Source organism: Oryzias melastigma, linkage group LG15 (assembly GCF_002922805.2).
Source record: "Oryzias melastigma strain HK-1 linkage group LG15, ASM292280v2, whole genome shotgun sequence".
Taxonomy (NCBI): domain Eukaryota; kingdom Metazoa; phylum Chordata; class Actinopteri; order Beloniformes; family Adrianichthyidae; genus Oryzias; species Oryzias melastigma.
Window position 1 is genome coordinate 7,710,232 of NC_050526.1, and position 18,923 is coordinate 7,729,154.

At 42.4% G+C, this 18,923-nt stretch overlaps 1 protein-coding gene across 2 annotated transcripts in view; it reads left to right on the forward strand.

Moving 5' to 3' along the window:
* LOC112161654 (inositol polyphosphate-5-phosphatase A) overlaps positions 1-18,923 on the forward strand; it is a 145,962-nt gene that overhangs the window by 33,071 nt on the left and 93,968 nt on the right. For both annotated transcript variants that reach the window (XM_024296979.2, XM_024296978.2), the window contains exons 3-4: positions 10,574-10,674; positions 11,184-11,271. In XM_024296979.2, the coding sequence (XP_024152747.1) occupies positions 10,574-10,674; positions 11,184-11,271 (189 nt within the window). The remainder of the gene's footprint in view (positions 1-10,573; positions 10,675-11,183; positions 11,272-18,923) is intronic.

Sequence of the window (18,923 nt, forward strand, 5' to 3'; positions counted from 1 at the left end):
TAGGTTCTGAAGGAGAAAAGTGGCTTGATGAGCGTACGTTAAAGATTTTGTGCGTAAGGGTCACCGACGCCTCAGCTATTAAAGGGTTAATCCGATTCTGTATCTGGAAAAGTAACACCCTCATATCTTCTGTAAGGCTGACTTCCTGTGAGTCCTTTTTACAGAATGTCATTGAAATCGAGAAACATTGCAGTCCATGCAGTTCAGCTCTAAAGTCAAGCCGCTCTCGCTGGACAAATGGGCGGGGCTTCAGGCTTTTGTGTGGTGATTATTTCTTTAAGAAGTGATAGACCTGTTACGGACTTCTACCCCAGAGGTATCAAACTCAATCCCACAAGGAGCCAGAATCCAAAACATACCTTAGGTCGCAGGACGAACAGGATAAACATTTATTGAACACTCTGAAACTACATTTTTAAACTTTAAAACTGTAACTTTTTAACATGATTATGAACTAGATATATAGCATTACCTGTGATAAAGCTAGTGTGAATGCTGTAAACTGAATTTGACCACTGAAGATGCTAGTGGTGATAACTGAAGATGGTGAAGTGTGAAGTTAATACCTGAAAACACTGAAGCTGATCGTCGGCTAAAATATTAGCTAGATGTCAAATTAGCCTAAAAAGAAAAAAAAAAAACTTAAGATAGCCAAACCAGCTAGCATATAGCTAAAAAATACCCCAACTTTAAAATATCCCAAAAAACTGAAAAAAGTCTAAATTAGCCAAAATAGCTACAATGTAAATATTCACTAAACTCCAAAACAGCCTGAAAAACTAATTGTTTTTGACAGATTTTTGAGTGCTGGATTTTCTGTTTTTAAGCTAATTCAAGAATTTGAAGTAGGTGTGTAATGGGTCACAAAACTCACGGTTCGGATCGTGTCATGCTTTTTGGGTCACTTTTCAGATCAGAAAAAAGTAAAAAGAACAACAAGAAAAAGCAAGAAGATAAAAGCCTTTTGAAAAGCTTTAAAGGCGCCCTATCATGAAAATCCTACTTTTTGAGGTTTTGAATGTATTTTACTGTTCATTCCTCACTTAAAGAAACTCAAAGAGGTATTTTGATCCATTAATGCATTTAAGAGTAAATCCTCTAAAAACCTGCGCTGTCCGCAGCAGCCCCTCCCATACCCATGAAAACGAGCGGTTGGAAACGTGCTGATGTAAGATCGATGCCAACAGCTCCCTCCAGGAAGAATCTGTTCTGCAAGCTCCGCCCCCAGACTACTACGAACACACACCCACTTTCTCTGCGGAGCATATGGTGATCATCAGCAAAGTGTTGTAATCTGAGAGGAAGTGGCTCCTGCAGCTCATTTGGCTATGAGAGGTTTAGTGTTTGTTTTAACATCCAGAAGAAGATCTAGCACATCAGAAGTGGTTGGATTTTATCTTCGGGAGCGAGACAGCTCTTTGTCTGTGACCGCCACTTCACAGATGACTGTTTGATGACCTTGGCATGTATCAAAATGGATTAAATCTCAGAGCTGGTAGATAGATAGATAGATAGATATAGTCTTCTTTTCCTTTCGGCTTTTCCCTTCAGGGGTCGCCACAGCGAATCAGTTTCCTCCATCTAAGCCTGTCTTCAGCATCCTCCACTCTAACACCAGCCACCTTCATGTCTTCATTCACTGCATCCATAAACCTCCTCTTTGGTCTTCCTCTAGACCTCTTTCCTGCAGCTCTAGACTCAGCATCCTTCTACCAATATATTCACTGTCTCTCCTCTGAACATGTCCAAACCATCTCAGTCTGGCCTCTCTGACTTTATCTCCAAAACCTCTAACATGTGCTGTCCCTCTGATGTATTCATTCCTGATCCTATCCATCCTGGTCACTCCCAAAGAGAACCTCAGCATCTTCATCTCTGCTACCTCCAGCTCTGCTTCCTGTCTTTTCTTCAGTCCCACTGTTTCTAGTCCAAACAACATGGCTGGTCTCACCACAGTCTTGTACACCTTTCCTTTCATTTGTGCTGAAACTCTTCTGTCACACATCACACCTGACACTTTTCTCCACCCATTCCAACCTGCTTGCACTCTCCTCTTCACTTCTTTTCCACACTCTCCATTACTCTGTACTGTTGACCCTAAATACTTAAACTCCTCCACCTTCTTTATCTCTTCTCCCTGTAACCTCACTCTTCCACTCTGGTTCCTCTCATTCACACACATGTACTCTGTCTTACTGCGGCTAACCTTCATTCCTCTCCTTTCCAGGGCAAACCTCCACCTCTCTAACTCCACCTCCACCTGTTCCCTGCTCTCACTACAAATCACAATATCATCTGCAAGATAGATAGATACAGTATACTTTATTAATCCTTATGGTAATTATATCATTGTCCTTGCTCCATACATCACACCACACAGTTAAATTAAAAACAAAACTTATAATAGAATAAAATAGATAGTAATCGTTAAAACAGTTAAAATGTAACTTTAGAAGTTCATAATTTAAAGAGTAAAATACATAAAAGTGATGGTAAAAATCATAAAAACATTGATCAGTGACCTTGTCTTTTGCCACCACCCCTCCCAGCAGTGTTATGGAGCCGAATAGCACTGGGCACAAAGGACTTCCGGTATCTCTCAGTGGAGCATGGCAGAGAGCGAAGTCGATTGATGGCCATGTCCGTGTTCTAATGATCTGTCCTACCTCTAGAGATTATTCTACCCGTAGCACAAACTGATAGCTATAGCTATCCTAATGTCCTACCTTATCAGATAATCCTACCTACTGCATATGAAGCAACGTACAGAGGGGCGTCGGACAGCTTAACCGGGAGGCAGCGCGACCTCACATGGTCGTCAGACAGCTTTAATGCGAGGCGACATAGCCTGATCACAAGAGGGAGGGGTAGCAAAGATTTATGGACGGTCCGCTAAGACTGAACAAGATGACATATTTTTGATTTGTGCATGCACAGTAAGTGTAGGTAGGAGAAAATCACGGGAAGAAAGGATTTATAGAACACCGTCACCATTCCTACAACCAGACCTGTAAGTGAATCATGCAGTATACCGTAAGCATAACGCACCAGCTAACGCTGCAACTTCCGTGCATGCTGAGCCTTGCGTATAGACTGTCTAGTATTATTTTAACTGTAAAAGTGTGTGGATGCATGATAACAACATTGTTCGGAGGTTGTTTATTTACAAGCACAAACCGCGGGCACGCACAGGCACGCTGAGGAGGCTCATTGACGGCCTATGGGAAGGCTCTTGGATGACCTTCTGAAATGGGCGTGTCCGTCAACGAGGGAAAGGCGGAGCCTCAGAGATTTACTTTTAGGCATTAAAACGGTCCACAAAAATGACTCATATTTCATAAAAAAATGTTTTTTATTGTTCTGAAGGTAATATAGGATCTTATATGATATAGTTTACTCTGAAAGGCTTTCTGACCCCTTTTTGTCATTGTTCCTCATTCTTGGAAGACAAGATGTCCAGATGTTGTTGTTTATTTACTGCTCAAAAAGGGTTTTTTTAATAAAAACATTTAACATGAAATGTCAGAAGCTGCAGACGCTTAGAACATGAGTCTGTTAGCAGAACAATCACCTGTCAGAAGAGACGTTTCATTGCATCTGCCTCAGGTCTGCAAAGGAACAAATACGTGGTTTACAGTTAGGTGTTTGGCTGTGTACCAAATCTTCATTATGTCAGTCAAGCATGGCGGTGGAGGCATTATGATAGGATCTCTCACTCTTTCCTCCTACCTGTCATGTTTCTGTTTTGTATTTGTCATCAGAAAGTCATTGGAATCTGGAATGTGTAACTGCAAACTCTAGTCAATCAAGAACATAAGCGGCAGGATCAGTTCTAGAAATGTTTTCATTTTAAACACTTTTACTGCAGAGTTTCATTCTCTGCTTTGGTCAATACTTTCATTCTGTTTTTGATCCCAACACTTTCAGATCTTAAAACTGTTAACCCTTTGTTTTCTGATATTATTCACACGACTTTCAACAGAAAAACTGTTTTATAAGAAATTTGGTTAAAAAAAAATTGATGTTTCAAAACCGACCAAGAAAAAAGCAGGTCAGAAAACTGCTCAAGACTCCTTTTTTTCCATCAGTTTCCTGGTCAAAAGAGGAGAAAACCACCTCGATGTTGTTTGTAGTGACTGCTGAACTCTTCTCTTTCATAAACTAATGTTAGGATTGCAGTGGAGCAGAAACAGGACTCAAGCTGACGACTGTGCAGCATATTGACTTAAGTCAGAAAGTCCTCACACTCAGGAGGAAGTACACACTCATGTCTGTTTTCCAGGTGTGAGTCAACACAAACAGACTGTTGAGCCACAGAAAAGGTGATGCTTCATCTCATATTATTTAGGAATCCTTCCTAGTCTTCAGCTTTGTCTTCATGAAGACAGTCTGTTGTGGTGGGGGCCTGTTCAGAGGGTCATCCCAACACACCAGTGCTGTGGAAATATGTCCGTCTCCTGAAGGCTGTCCATGACCTTCCAACCGCCTGGAGATATATTCCAGACGTCCAGCAGGAAGTCCAGTCTTTAGTTTCTTACTGAAAACCAAAGCAGCCGTATCTCATTACAGAAGAACTCTGCTGACACCTGCACTGATGTGGGAGATAGATCTGACAGAAAAATCTGCTTCTTCTGGTCTGTAAGGAAGGATTCTACAAATGAAAGAGAAACAATCGATGTTTAGAATTCCTCGTTATGATGCAGGTAAACCTCTAAACAAGCTAATCAGATTCCTTCCAGTGGACTCAGAAGTTCATTAAACTGGTTAACCGCTTTAGTGCCAAAAGCAACTATGAGGTGATCACATGTCTGTTAGTAGACTGGCGGGACAAGCTGGTTCTCCTTTACTGGTCAGAATGTGTTTGTGTGTGACGTCTCCATGTAAAAAACAAACCGAATAATAAAGGTTTGAAATGTTGGAGCATTCCCTCAAAGTCCATCAAAGACCAACTCAATCCAGTCGGTCCCGGCTCCGTGTCCCATTGTTCTCATCGTCCCAACAAACCTTACAGGACTGTAGATGAACTTTCTCCTTTGACATGGAGAAAAGTAGAATTTATATACATTTATTTGGATTTCATCAAAGGAAATAAGTGTTTTTCTGGAAAGACATATGAGCACAGAGGTCAGCGGTTTCCTGTAGTTGCTGATCAGTTTCTGTACAGACAAGGAGGAATTCTACTCACTCTTCTTTATGAATGTTTTCTAAATCCGTCAGATTTGGAGGCTGTTGCTTAGCAACTCTGAGCTTCAGCTCTCTCCAGAGGTTTTCTGTATGACTGAATGTTTTGGGTCATAATTCTGAAGGAAAATTCTTACATGACCCATTTTAGGCCTCCTGGTGGAGGGGAGGAGGTTCTTACTTGGAACATGGCTCCGCCCATCCTCCCATCCACACAACGAAGTAACTCTGTGTAGAGAAACACCCCCAGAGCATAATGCTTCCACCTCCGTGCTTTACAATGGCGATGGTGTTCTTGGCAGCATTTCTCTTCCTCCAAACATGACAGGTTGAGTTGATGCCAAAGAGCTCCATGTGGGTCTGATCTGACCACAGGTGTTCAGGGACAGACTTCAGGTGGGTCTGCACAGGTGTTTTCTGTTTTAGGACCATTTCTTTCTGTTCTCATGACCATAGAAACCCCACCAGGTCAGATCTGTTTGGATCTCCAGACCTACAGGTGGATTGATGCTCATGATCTTTTATTTGGCACCAACAGTTGTGACCTTTAACCTCCAGCTTGTTCCTGATGGTTCTGTAGTCCATTCTGGTCTGTGCAGGTCTACAATCTTCTCCCTTAAATCCACTGAAAGTTCTTCAGTCTTCCATGTTGGAGAGTTTGGAGTCTGACTGATTCTGTGGACAGGTGACTTTTCTACAGGTGATCAGTTCAAATGGGCGTCTTCAGTTCAGGTGACAGGTTGGTTAGGAGAGTCTATGGTTGTGTCAGAAATCCCTCCCTAACCCCTAACTACTAAAAACTATGTAGTGCGGGACTATCTAGTGCCTGGATTTTAAAGTTAATTCAGACACGATGTTCACTACTTTTCTTTAGTTTTTCTAAACGCCGGATATGATGTCACCGATTTCACAAGGTGAAAATTAAATCAATACAAAGATTTATTTTGTGACTCCACTGTGTTCTGATGGTAAAAATGTGGATGGTTTATTCCATAATTACATTGAGCATCGATGCACGCTAGTTTTTCGCAAAGACTTCTGGGAAATTTCTAGCGCACTCAATTTTGGAATTAGTAGATTCAGACAGCTCTAGAAAATGGTGAACAACCGCACTATATAGTGAGTAGGAGCGGCTGGGTGGCTCAGTGGGCTAGGTGAAGGACTGGCACTCAGGAGCCCTGGGTTCGATTCCTAGGGTTGTCCACTGATCCCACCCAGATTAGGTCCTTAGACAAGACCCTTGACGCTGCTGCCTAACTGGGTCCCTGTGCCCCTCAAGTACAGGGTTGTGTCAGGAAGGGCATCCGGTGTAAAAACTCTGACAAATCACTGATGTGAAACAGTGGGTGCTGTTACGCTGTGGTGACACCGAAAGGGATAAGCTGAAAGTGAACTACTACTACTATATAGTGAGTGAATATAGTGAGTGAGTAGGGGGGAATTCGGACACAGCTTAAGTCAGGGGGTCCAAATCAAGGCCTCCTGCTTTTTCCAGATATCCTGCCTTATCTGCTGCTGATTATCTGATCAGGTGTGTTTAGACAATTAGAATCTTCAAGGGCAGGTCGGTTGGAAAACATGTAGGACACCGGCCCTCGAGGCCTGGATTTGGACACCCCTGGTCTAACTGGTCTGTGTGAACCAGAACTCTTAATGGAGTTCAAATACTAATTTCATCCAAGTCTTTAAAGTTTATTTTTGATTTTCTTTGATTATCTATCTCACTACTGTTAGGATGACAGACTGTCAGTTTCTCTTTTAAGTGAACAAACCTACAAAATCAGCGAGAGATCAAAACATGATCCCTCCACTGTACTACGACTTCCATCCACCTTAATGAGCGTTGTCTCCCTGAAGTCATTGCTGTAATTAGACTCTGTGACGGCCCAGCATGCAGTTCTGCAGGACGAGACACTGAGCTGTCCCTTTGGTTTGGATAACAACACTGTGAAGCTCCTCAAACAAACCCTCAGATGTTTGAATCTCGAGTCATTCAGGGAATTTCAGTTCACTTTTATTTATATAGTCCAATATTATAACATAATTTTCTCATTGGGCTTCACAAGGGAAGCCCCTCCCCTGTTTTTACTGCCCACAACAACCAGCTAAAGGGCAGTTCTGCAGGTGCCTTGCTCAAAGGAACCATGGTAGCCCTCTGATGTTTAATCCCTGGAGTTTAACCAAATCCCCTTCAGAAACCACTTCAGGTCTGGAACTCCCTCCGTGTGTCGCAGCAGTTTTCCCAGCATGCTTTGTCAGACTTTCCCTCATCGTGCTGCACGTTTCAGAAAACGGAGGCTTCTGCATCTTCGGCCTCGTTTGACTTCGCCGCTGCCTGTAATTATTTCTGTCGGCAGCGTGCCTCAGCTTGCTTTCGCCAAGCGGTTCCGGCTGTCATGTTTGTTTAAGGCTGACGCTGTCGGCTATGAGGAGCTGAAAGTATGTATGTATGCTGAAAGTATGTGGAAGTGCACAATCTGTTGAGGAATTCCGTTAATGCTGGTGTGCTTTAGCGGACGACAGCAGCTCTGCAGATGTGTGTGAAGCAGGCCGCCTGCCGCCTCATGCCAGCACTGAGCCGCTGACGTCATGGAAACAAGTACCAGACTCTGAACTCTGCACCGCAGCCGGGATCCTCTCCAAACGGACGGGGAGCGCTGCAGAGAGACGCTCATCCCGGCGGGTGACGCAGAGCTCTTTGGTCACAAACGGGTGAACGCTCAGATTGACTGAACTCGAGCTGTCAGAGCGGCTGTACCGGATCAGCGGCAGCGCTCGGCTTCAACTGCGCTCATCTGAGCTGCAGATGCTGGCTGACGGGGAACTCCTTCAGGAAGTGGAGCTCTGTCCTGACGACAGCGCTTCCCAGCCGCTGCCAGCAGCACTTACGCTTCTCTGATGAATTTCCTTCTGTGTAACTTTAGCAGCTTCTGCAAAGGTTGTGTTTTCTTACAGGGCCTTTCCACGAGCTTAAACAAACCCACAGGTGTTTATTTCAGTCTGTTTGGACAGGTGAAGGTACCTGCAGGTGTGTTAGAAGAGGAGGGAGGGCAGGATCTGGAATTTGTCCTTCATAGGGAATCCACACGTGGATCCTGGGCTTCAGCTGCTCAGGAATAGTCCTTCCTCGCCGTTTGAAAAACGCCAAAAAAGGATGAAGTGATGAATGTTAGGAGAGGAACAGAGGCTCTGCTGCTGTCCATGTTCCAGCCCCCCCACAGTAAAATGCTATGATGTTCCACCATCCCTCCCCCTGCACACCCACGTTTTTATCGGTTTTGGAAGTTTGGTTGCAAATAAAAACAATGCAATTCGTCTTCATCATTGTAACTGTTATGTTTTTGATGCCACTAAGGCAGGAGTGTCAAACTCAATCTCACAAGGGGGCAAAATCCAAAACACACCTTATGTCGCGGGCAGGATAAACATTTATTCAACACTACATTCTTAAAACTTTAAATCTGTAACTTTTTACCATAATTATGAACTAGATATGAAGCTGATAGCTGAAAACACTGAAGTTAAATGCTGAAAATGCTGAAGCTGATAGCCAGCTAAGATATTTGTAAAGTGCAAAATTAGCCTAAAAAAAAAAATAAAAAATAAAAAATTAAATAAATAAATAAAAAAAGCTCAACTCCAAAATAGACTAAAAAATCTTAGTAAATGACGAAATAGTACAAAAAGCTAGCTGAATGCCAGTTTTTAAAACTTTAAAACTGTAACCTTTTAGCATAATTCTGAATAACAAAAATGCAGGAATATTATTCCAGAATAAATCAACTTAAACCTTAAATAACTTTCAATATTTTACTCTCCATGAAAATATATTTTGTCAATATTATACAAGTTAGAAATTAGCGCAAGATAACATCGGGTCATTAATAACAATAAAATAAAATGATCTGGAGGGCCGGATAGAATTACCAGGAGGGCCGGATCCGGCCCCCGGGCCTAGACTTTGACATGTGCAATAAACCATTAATTTATCACATGTAGCTTTTAAATGTTTTCAATAATTGTATTATAGCAGTGTTATTTTTTCTCTGTTGAACAGTCTTAACTTTTTCTCCTTTTGACAGCAGCACATCACACATCAGATCCTCCCGCTGTAAAAAAACTGTAAATGCTCGTCTATACTTTACCTCTGGACAGCAACAAGACAATGTTGTGCCTCAGAATATGAGGCTTTAGTATTCTAATAATAATCCACTCTGACGACTTTTACCATCATTTTGATCAGTTCTGTAACGAGTAAAAAATCTAATAAATAAATAAAAATAACAAAGCTTAATTAACTAAAACTAATGAACCCAAACTAATAAATATATATTCAAACAGCTGTCATTTTTCTTCAAAGCCAAAGAGCCTCAAAGAGCTCAAAGAGCCTCAGGTGTCAGACTCCTGGGATAGTTTTATTGAAAGATTTCAAATTGATTAACTGACTTTTTATAAAGAAAAGATGACTTTTGGTTGAAGGGGGTTTGGTTTTATGTCTTATTCAGTCTTATTCACAATTTCTTCCTATTTGATTGCTTTTACAGCCAGAGTCAGAATGTCTGGTTTCATCTTCTGGGTCCAAAGGTTCTACAGAGCAGTTCTGCATTAAAGAACCGGGAGCCTTCATGTCAGTGATGAGCCGTTTTAGCTGACTCAGAGACTGATCTTCCAGTAAAGATCTTAAACTTTTTTCTGTTTGTTGCAGATTGAGTAAAGGTTGGTTCTGATGACAGTTGGGTTTGTGATTTCAGCAGCTCCTCCACCTGTCAGATCATTTATTTAGAGAGCTCTTTGGAAGAAGGATGCGGCCCCCGCCTGCATGTCAAACAGCCGTGTTTGACGTCCTCCGGCAGAGACCTGCTCACGTATGACTCCTGTTTATGAGAGTCAACACCTGCTGTGCAAACACCCCCCCACTTCCATTTACTGTCACCTGAGTGCAAGTCTGCCCACGAAGATTCATTTTAGACCCGGCCACCATCTTCCAGCCTAGCACACACCCCCAACCCCCCAGGGCTGGAGTGCTGTAAATTCTGCTGATATTAGTTTTCCAATAAATGGGGGCTGTTGTGACGGGATGAGGGGGTGTTAACGTGAAGCATCTGCAGAGCATCGCTGATCTGAGAGGAAGAGGAGATCTCTGAGAAACGTGCAGTGTCACCAGGAGATCCGAGGATCAGGGGATCCTGAGGATCAGGGGATGCTGAGGTTCAGGGGATCCGAGGATCAGGGGATCTGAGGATTAGGGGATGCTGAGGATCAGGGGATCCTGAGGATCAGCAGATGCGGTGGATCAGGAGATGCTGAGAATCAGCAGATGCGGTGGATCAAGAGATGCTGAGGATCAGAGTCTTCAGCCGTTTGATGACATGCTGCTTCTCTTTTTCTTCAGACCATTCAGTCGCACAAACCTCACTTCCTGGCGTTGCACTGTCAAGAGGTGGGGGGCAAGAACTACGAGGCGTCCATGTCGCACGTGGGCAGCTTTGTCAAGTAAGTGCTTCAAAGTTTGGTGTGTCTGCTTTGAAACTTCATTCTGTCTGAAAGTGAGCGTGTTGCTCCCCCTGCTGGCCACAGCGCCGCTGCACAGAGAATAGAGTTTGGTTTCAACATTCAGATTTACACAAGAAAACCGGAAATGATCCTCAAGTTTTTTTATAAAACACATTATAAATAATTCAGAAATAAATATAGTTAAACAGGACGAGAAGCATGCAGGCCTGCTGTGGTGCACTGGACAGCGCTCTTGCTTCACAGTAAGAAGGTTCTGGTTCAAATCCCAGCGTGGACCTTTCTTTCTGTGTGGAGTTTGAGCGTTCTCTCGTGTGTGTGGATGGAAACATGCTGCAGATGTGTGAATGTGTGTTTGAGTGCTTGTGTGGCCGTGTGGACAGAGGTTCTGCAGCAGGTCTGCCTTCCACAGGGGTTGCTAACACTAGAGGGGCGGTACATGGATGAACATGAGGCTGGCAGCTCTGATAAATGTCCTGTGTGTCCTTCAGGGAGTTGCTGTCCAGTGACGCCCTAAAGGAGTACAACAGAGCCCGCGTCTACCTGGATGAGGACTACAAATCCAAGGAGCATTTCACAGTAAGAGCTGTTTGGGTTGTCGGTTCAGCATCATGTTTGTGACGGTTTTCATGCAAATGTATGACACCTGTCAGTGTTTTTGCACTCGAGCCAGACTGTACAAAAATATGTTCTGCTTTGGTCTCCCTGCTGATGCTGCGTACGCTCTAGACTCTAGATCATGTGTCAAAGTCGAGGCCCAGGGGCCGGATCCGGCCCGCCGAGTAATTCTATCCGGCCCTCCAGATCGTTTTATTTTATTGTTATTAATGGCTAGATGCTATCTTACGCTAATTTTAAACTTGTATAATTTTGAAAAAATATATTTTTAAGGTCCCAAAAGCCAAATTCCATGACCGGGGTTTGGGCCGCCGAGGCACTTGCCTTCGACTGCCACCCAAACCACAATGCACCGGCCCCTTCAGAGCTCCCCTGCAGGTGGTGGGCCCACTGGGGAGTGATCCCACGTCGCTCCTTCGGGTTGGACCCGACCGGGGCCGGTGGGAGGAGCCCTGGCCACCAGGCGCTCGCCTCCAAGCCCCAACCACAGGCCTGGCTCCAGGGTATGGCCCCGGTGACGCCAATCTGGGCGACGTAACGGAATCTCTCATGTTGTTACTCATAAAGGGGTTCAGAACCACCCTTGTCTGGCTTGTCACTCAGGACCTGTCTGCCATGGCAGAAGCCCCCGACAGCATAGCTCCTGAGATCACCCAAGCATTCAAACCCCTCCACCACGTTAAGGTGGCGGTTCAAGGAGGGAAGTAGAGCCGCTTCTCCTCCACATTGAGAGGAGCCAGTTGAGGTGGTTCGGGCATCTAGTCAGGATGCCTCCTGGACACCTCCCTGGAGAGGTGTTCCGGGCATGTCCCACTGGGCAGAGGCCCCGGGGTCCCCCCAGAGGAGCTGGAGGAAGTGGCCGGGGAGAGGGAAGTCTGGGCATCTTTGCTTAGACTGCTGCCCCCGCGACCCGGTCCAGGATGAGCAGAAGAAGATGGATGGATGGAAATTTTTAATGTGATTAAAATATTGAAAGTTATTTATTGTTTAAGTTGATTTATTCTGAAATAATAATATTTCAGCTCATGCTAACTGTTTTGGCTAACCTACATTTTTTTGTTAATTTTTTTAGGCTATTTTGAAGTTTAGCTAATATTTTACCTGGATATCAGCTTCAGTGTTTTTAGGTATCAATTTCAGCATCTTCACACTAGAATTATCACAGGTAATGCTATATATCTAGTTCATAATTATGTTAAAACTAATGGTTTTAAAGTTTTAAAAATGTAGTTTTAGAGTTTTCAATAAATGTTTTTCCTGTTCGGCCTGTGACTTAAGGTGTGTTTTGGATTTTGGCCCGTTGTGAGATTGAGTTTGACACTCCTGCTCTCGTGTTTTGCAGTTTGAGTTTCTTAAAGTGCAGAGTCATCGTGAAGAAGGAAATGCCAGACAGGAAGCTGTTCTTATCAGACACAGTCAGAGTCAAACATTCCTCACTTATAGCAGAAAGTCAGAACACAAACACACATTCAGCAGGCTTCACATTTCATACAAACAGAAAAGTGAAAGCTGCAGTTTCTCTGTTCAGCCTGCTGGATTCATGGAAAAACTTTTAATTTCACCTCAAAGGTCTGGACTGATTTTGACAAAGATCTAATTCAATTTTCAATTTAATTTATTAAACGGAAAAAGATTAAGACTAATCTGGCCTGACTCCGTTTAAACTGTTTTTTATCAGGTTTCTGCTCTGCAGAACATAAAAGTCAGACGTACATCTGACACAACAAGACAGGTCAGAAGAAAAGAATCAAATCATTGATTGATTAATCTGGTTTATTTCAAGCATAGGTTGAAAAATAATGAAATGCATTGATTAGAAAACAAAACACACATATGTCCCATTTAGTTCATTAATTTTGTAATTATTAACTAAAGTCAGTAGTGTTTGATTGATTGCATGAATACAATTGGGAAGAAGTGAACTTATACTATCCCACCCCGACTTAATTTCTTCATTTTACAGTTTTGCATGGTTATGTAATCCGGTTCTGATTAGATCAAATGCAAGTTTTATTTATTCCCAATAGCAAAGTGAAGTGCTTGTTGATTATTGATTAAACTCATAAAACATTTTTTTCATGATTTCAGTAAACAGTGACATCAATCATTCAGTCATTGATTATCATCAAAATTCATATTAATACAGAAAAGTAATCATTACACATAGTGTACTTTCACAACAGTAAAACACTTTTTGAAGTGTCAGTTCGGTGGAAGCACTTGTATCCTTCTGTTAAATGAAAAATGTCTGTTCTTTTGAATAGAAATAATGACCTCATCAACCTGATGACGACTTGCTTTAGTGAAAACACGAAGGAGAGATCTGTGTTCAGGAGTTCCTCAAGGCAGGTAAAGATCTGGTGGAATGTACAGAGCTTGAGCTGCGTTTTGGTACCCAAGCGGTGAGTGCTGTTGACGTGTAGCCATTGAAGATTTGCTAATATAGCTTCACGCAGAGGCTTGTTATAGTGTTCTGGACCAGCAGAGGATTGGACGCGTGGAAGCCTGCTGTGGATCTCTGAGGCTTAGGTTTAATGACTGTATTTGTTTTGAGTGACCAAACAGACAGACAGTATGATAGCTGCATAAAACAATGTTTTAGAAACAGAAAGGCTCAAATGTGGTCTGATTTTAGTATGAACATACAATTTGATAGAAACATTTGTGTTTCTTTAGCGTGGGAGGAAGAGGTTTGTGAAATCCTGAAAGTGAGCTGCTCTTTGTTGTGTTTTCATGACGGTTTAGAGCAGGAGTCTGCAACCTGAGGCTCCAGAGTCACATGTGGCTCCTTCATCCTCCATTGTGGCTTTGAATAAAAATGTTAACAATTTCAGTAATAATACGTTTATAGTTCATTTCTTCTACTTAAGTAGTTTTTTCATTTATATTTTGAATTTTAATATAATAGAAAAAAATGATAAGAGTAGTTTATTATTAAAATGAGAATAAAGTACATATAGATTTATATATAAAAAAAAAACCAATACATTATATATCAATGTTATCATGTTTATGTTCAATAGTAAAAAGGAGAAAATGGATGAAGTGCACCAAGGTCCCAAAAATGGAAAACACCATGTTTGACTTTTTAGCTTATTTGACACATGGTTCATTTTATTTTGAAGGGAACTTATGTGCTGCAATCAAAAGTAAAAGGAGTTAAAAGAAAATTATATTAGTTCAATTATTAGAGCTATTTAAAGCATACTTCATACAAATAAATGGCTACAGAAACATAGATAAAATGTATTTTTCTAAACAGTGCCTCTGTGGCTCTTAATTTGTTTTGGTCAGTTAAAAACTGAACCTCGTGACTCTTTCAGTATCAAAGGTTTCAGACCTGCAGTTCAGAAGAAATGAAGATCAACCGTCTGAGAGTTTTCATGCAGTACCAGTGAGTGTCCACAGGGAGGCAGCACACGGTCAGGGATGGAGTGAGGAGAATGATGTGTCCACTTCTCTCTTTTGGATTGTAGAATCATGTTTTCATGGCATTAATGAACATTGACATTATATAACTGTAAACCTTTTATCTTTTTCACCCTTTAACATCGGAGCTCCAGTGTTTATGTTCTTTGATTTATTGTAACTTTTCAACCGTTGACACGATCATTCCAGTAGATTCTGAAGGAGAAAAGCGGCTCGACGAGCTATTTGTGGCCTCTTGGTGGCGCCAAGTGCTCATTTATCAGGAGGGTCCTGCTGCCCTGACCTCTGCCCTGACCCCAGCACGTGTTCAGATGACCCCTCCCTGCAGCAGAGCAGGTGTGTCAGGTAACGCTCTGCTACTGCTGATGGCATTACTGGACGCGGCGGATGCAGACGGAGCCTCATCACAGAGACGAATCTGAATGTTTTGAGAGTTTTCTGCCGCACGCTACGCTGCGTCTGCACAGGCGCTCATAAATCACAGCCGCCGCGCAGTCACTTTTGCTCTTTTCAGAGAAATCCTGCAAACATTGGCCTTTCGCAGATATAATTAAGTGCCATCCCACATGAGCGCGCGCGGAGCTGTTTATGGAAGGGTGTTTTTCTATAGATTAACCTTTTTAGGTGTGTTTTCATTTCCATCTGCCGGCTGCAGCAGCAGGAGAAACAATTGATGTGCTTTCGATGATGCAACAATAAATATGGAGAGACTCACACAGGGCGTGCCATTTAGCCTCGGATCGGGAGTGTTTTCTCAGCCTTCGATTTGAGCGCGCGGCGGCGGCGCGGCGGGGGGACTCTGGTGCATGCATGGAGCGCCGGAACAAGAAGATTGATTTATCTCAGAAAACAAATCATTATTTTGATGTGCCAAAAAAATCTCCCCTGATCACAGCGGGTTCTGGTTCCTCTCCAACATCAGTGAGTTGTGGACGTGAAGGTTTGGGTCCGAGTTCTCGTTGCTCTTTCTGGAGTTTGTGGACTCATGAAGGTGAAGCTGTGATGGACAAGCTTCAGAGGAAGCAGCAGCTCAGGGAGGGGCTTGACTGACACCCCCGCTGCTCCCGGGCCTGCTGCTTCCCAGCGCCGTTAAGGTATGCAGCAGGTGAAATGTCAATTAGGAAGCCCCGCCCTGAAAACTCAACTCCCGATCCACTTGTTCCCGGGCATCAATATTTATGGGTCCGGAGCAGCTCCCCCCAGCGCCGTCTTAACGGGGGCGGCCCGAGTCCACACCTGTCCCTGTGGCACGTGCAACCGAGCTCTCCACGCGGACACGCCGCGGCGGGCCGGCGGGCGAGCAGACTCCTCCGGGGCGGTTTAATGGGAAATTAAAGGCGGCGATCCGCAGAAGCGGGTCGGGGATTTCACAGCCAGGCGCCGTCCACGCCACAGTCAGGATTTACATCTTTACATCAATAACAGCCAGAAGGAGGACAGAATCTGGAAACAAAAAACGGCATTTCTTAATCCAATCAGCAAATTTCATGAAACCTTTACCGTTTGACCTCTGCAGCACCTTCACAAACTGACTCCAGAAAATCATCATGAAAAGTTTTCATGAACCTTTCTGCTTTTGACCAGCTCCAGTCTCCAGGAATACAAGTGATGAGAAGTGTGTTTGTGTGTGTGGAGGTTTAATGGTCAAATGTTGGATTTCTTTTTAGTTATTAGCCCTGAATGGATTAGGAATTTGTCCTGATAGTTTTGGATCTTCTCATTTTGGAGCGTCTAAACTTTTATAAAGACGGTCAGATTCAGTGAGATAAAAACAAGGCCAACCATCCGGCCTGCTCTCTTTGAACACTTATATAACATGAAATGCAAAAAAACTATTTAATGACGGGTGTGTTATAGTGAGATACTTTTATTTCTTTACATAGAACAGAAATAAATCCAAATATATTAAAAAATCCTGTAAATTTCTCACTTAAAGACCAGAAATAAAACAACTAAAAAGTCTGTTTGGAAAAGCATTAAACCTGTCTTCATGTCTTCATATAAAATGTTTCATATTATTCAGTATTAAATGCTCACTGTAAACTTTAAATGTACATCATGTAAACAGGAAAATAACACAAAGTTTTCTCATTCAGAAGCACAAACTCTGTGGTTTTGAGCTCAGAAACTAATGTGTTGATTTCCTTTATTGCAGACATTTTCTCAATGAGTCAGAATGTCCCAGAAGGTTCCCTGAGACTGTTCCCACAGGTTTACACTGAACGGAACCAAAAACAATCAAGAAATCACACACAGCTTCTAGAAAGTGCTGGAGTCACATCTTGATTTTATGATAGGAACCTGAGGGGGCCGGTAAAAATTGGAATGTGGGCCACATTTGACCCACGGGCCGGACTTTGGACATGTACGCTCCCAGTGACTTATATAGGATATATGTTCTATGTTAGTCACTGTATGCTGCCTCCTCTGGTTTGGTTCTATAGCTTTACATTATGCTCTAAATCAGGGGTCAACAAACTTTTTCTTGTGAGGGCCACCAAGCACCTCTGATGGGGGGCCGGGGTCAGTTTGTAGGCTAACAGAAGACGTGTAAAAATCACAGGATGAGTCTAACTCAAACATTCAAAGTTTTCCTGAACACCACGTATAATTAGTCTGCAGAAGAGTGGAATAAAGTAAGTCGCACTATGCGGGTCTCGATTTCATGGTCAAACTGGAAAAAAAAATAAAAAATCAATCATCTCTGACGGTGTTCAGGGGCCGGGGTGCAGAGGTGGGCAAACTTCTAGACTTGTGGGCCACAAAGGGCTCTACAATTTGACAGAAGGGACGAACCCCAACATGTGCCTGGAGTGTTTTTATAATCCACCTCAAGAGAGAAAGAAACAGCATGGAAGGAAAACCCAGCCGTAATTTGATTGAAATCTACTTTAAAACAAAAAACGTTTTTGAGTCCGTATTTCAGAATTTGCTTATTTTGCTCTCATTTTAGAGCAAATTGCACTGATAGGTTGATGTCCTTCTCGGAAAAACCCAAATTTACAAAAATGCTGCATTCATGTGACGTTTGAATGATGGGAAAAATGTCTGTCCAACTCAAAAAAAAACGCACATGAATGTCAGAAAACCTTTCTTCACCTATAGACAAAGGTCAATGTATATGTTATGTACCATCTAGACCAGGGGTGTCAAACTCGATCACACATGGGGTGAAAACCCAAAACACATCTCAGGTCACGGGTCGAACAGGATAAACATTTATTGAACACAATAAAACGAAATTTTTAAAACTTTAAAACTGTAACTTTTTAACATAATTATGAACTAGATATATAGCTTTACCTGCCATAATGCTAGTGTGAATGCTGTAAGCTGAATTTGGACGCTGAAGATGCTGAAATTGATAGTTAAAAATGCTGAAGCTGATAGCTAGCTAAAACATTAGCTAAATGCCAAATTGGCCTAAAAACTGAAAAAAACCCCAACTTAGGTTAGTCAAAACAGCTAGCATGCAGCTGAAAAATAGCTAAACTTCAAAATAGTCTAAAAAAACTTTTAAAAAAGCCTAAATTAGCTAAAACAGCTAGCCCGTTGCTGAAATATTAGCTTAACTCCAAAATAGCCTAAAAAAATCTTAGTAAATGCCAAAATAGTTCTAAAAGCTAGCAGAATGCAAATTTTTAAAACTTACTTTTTTACCATAACTATGAATAATTAAAAGCATTAATGTTATTCCTGAATAAATCAACTTAAACCTTAAATAACTTTTAATATTTTACTCTCCATAAAAATATATTTTGTCAAAATTATACAAGTTAAAAATAAGTGCAAGACAACATTGGGTCATTAATAACAATAAAATAAAATGATCTGGAGGGCCGGATAGAATTACCTGGAGGGCCGGATCCGGCCCCCGGGCCTCGACTTTGATGCATGTGATCTAGGACACGCCAGATTTACAGGGAAAATAAAACATTATTGAGGATCATTTATATTATTTATTCCAGACTAAATGGCTAAACGGCCCATTAATGCTGTAAAGGGAAAAGACTTCATCGTGGAACACGCCCCTAGTGGTTACACACTGAACTGACCTGGCTCCACGTATTTTCACAAACAGGAGGTGTGGGCTGATGTGGGGGTGTGCATGTGGGGGGGCAGCTCCTCCTCTTTCTCCTCACAGACGGCTGCAGCTAAACGGTGTGAATATATTTCAGAGTAAA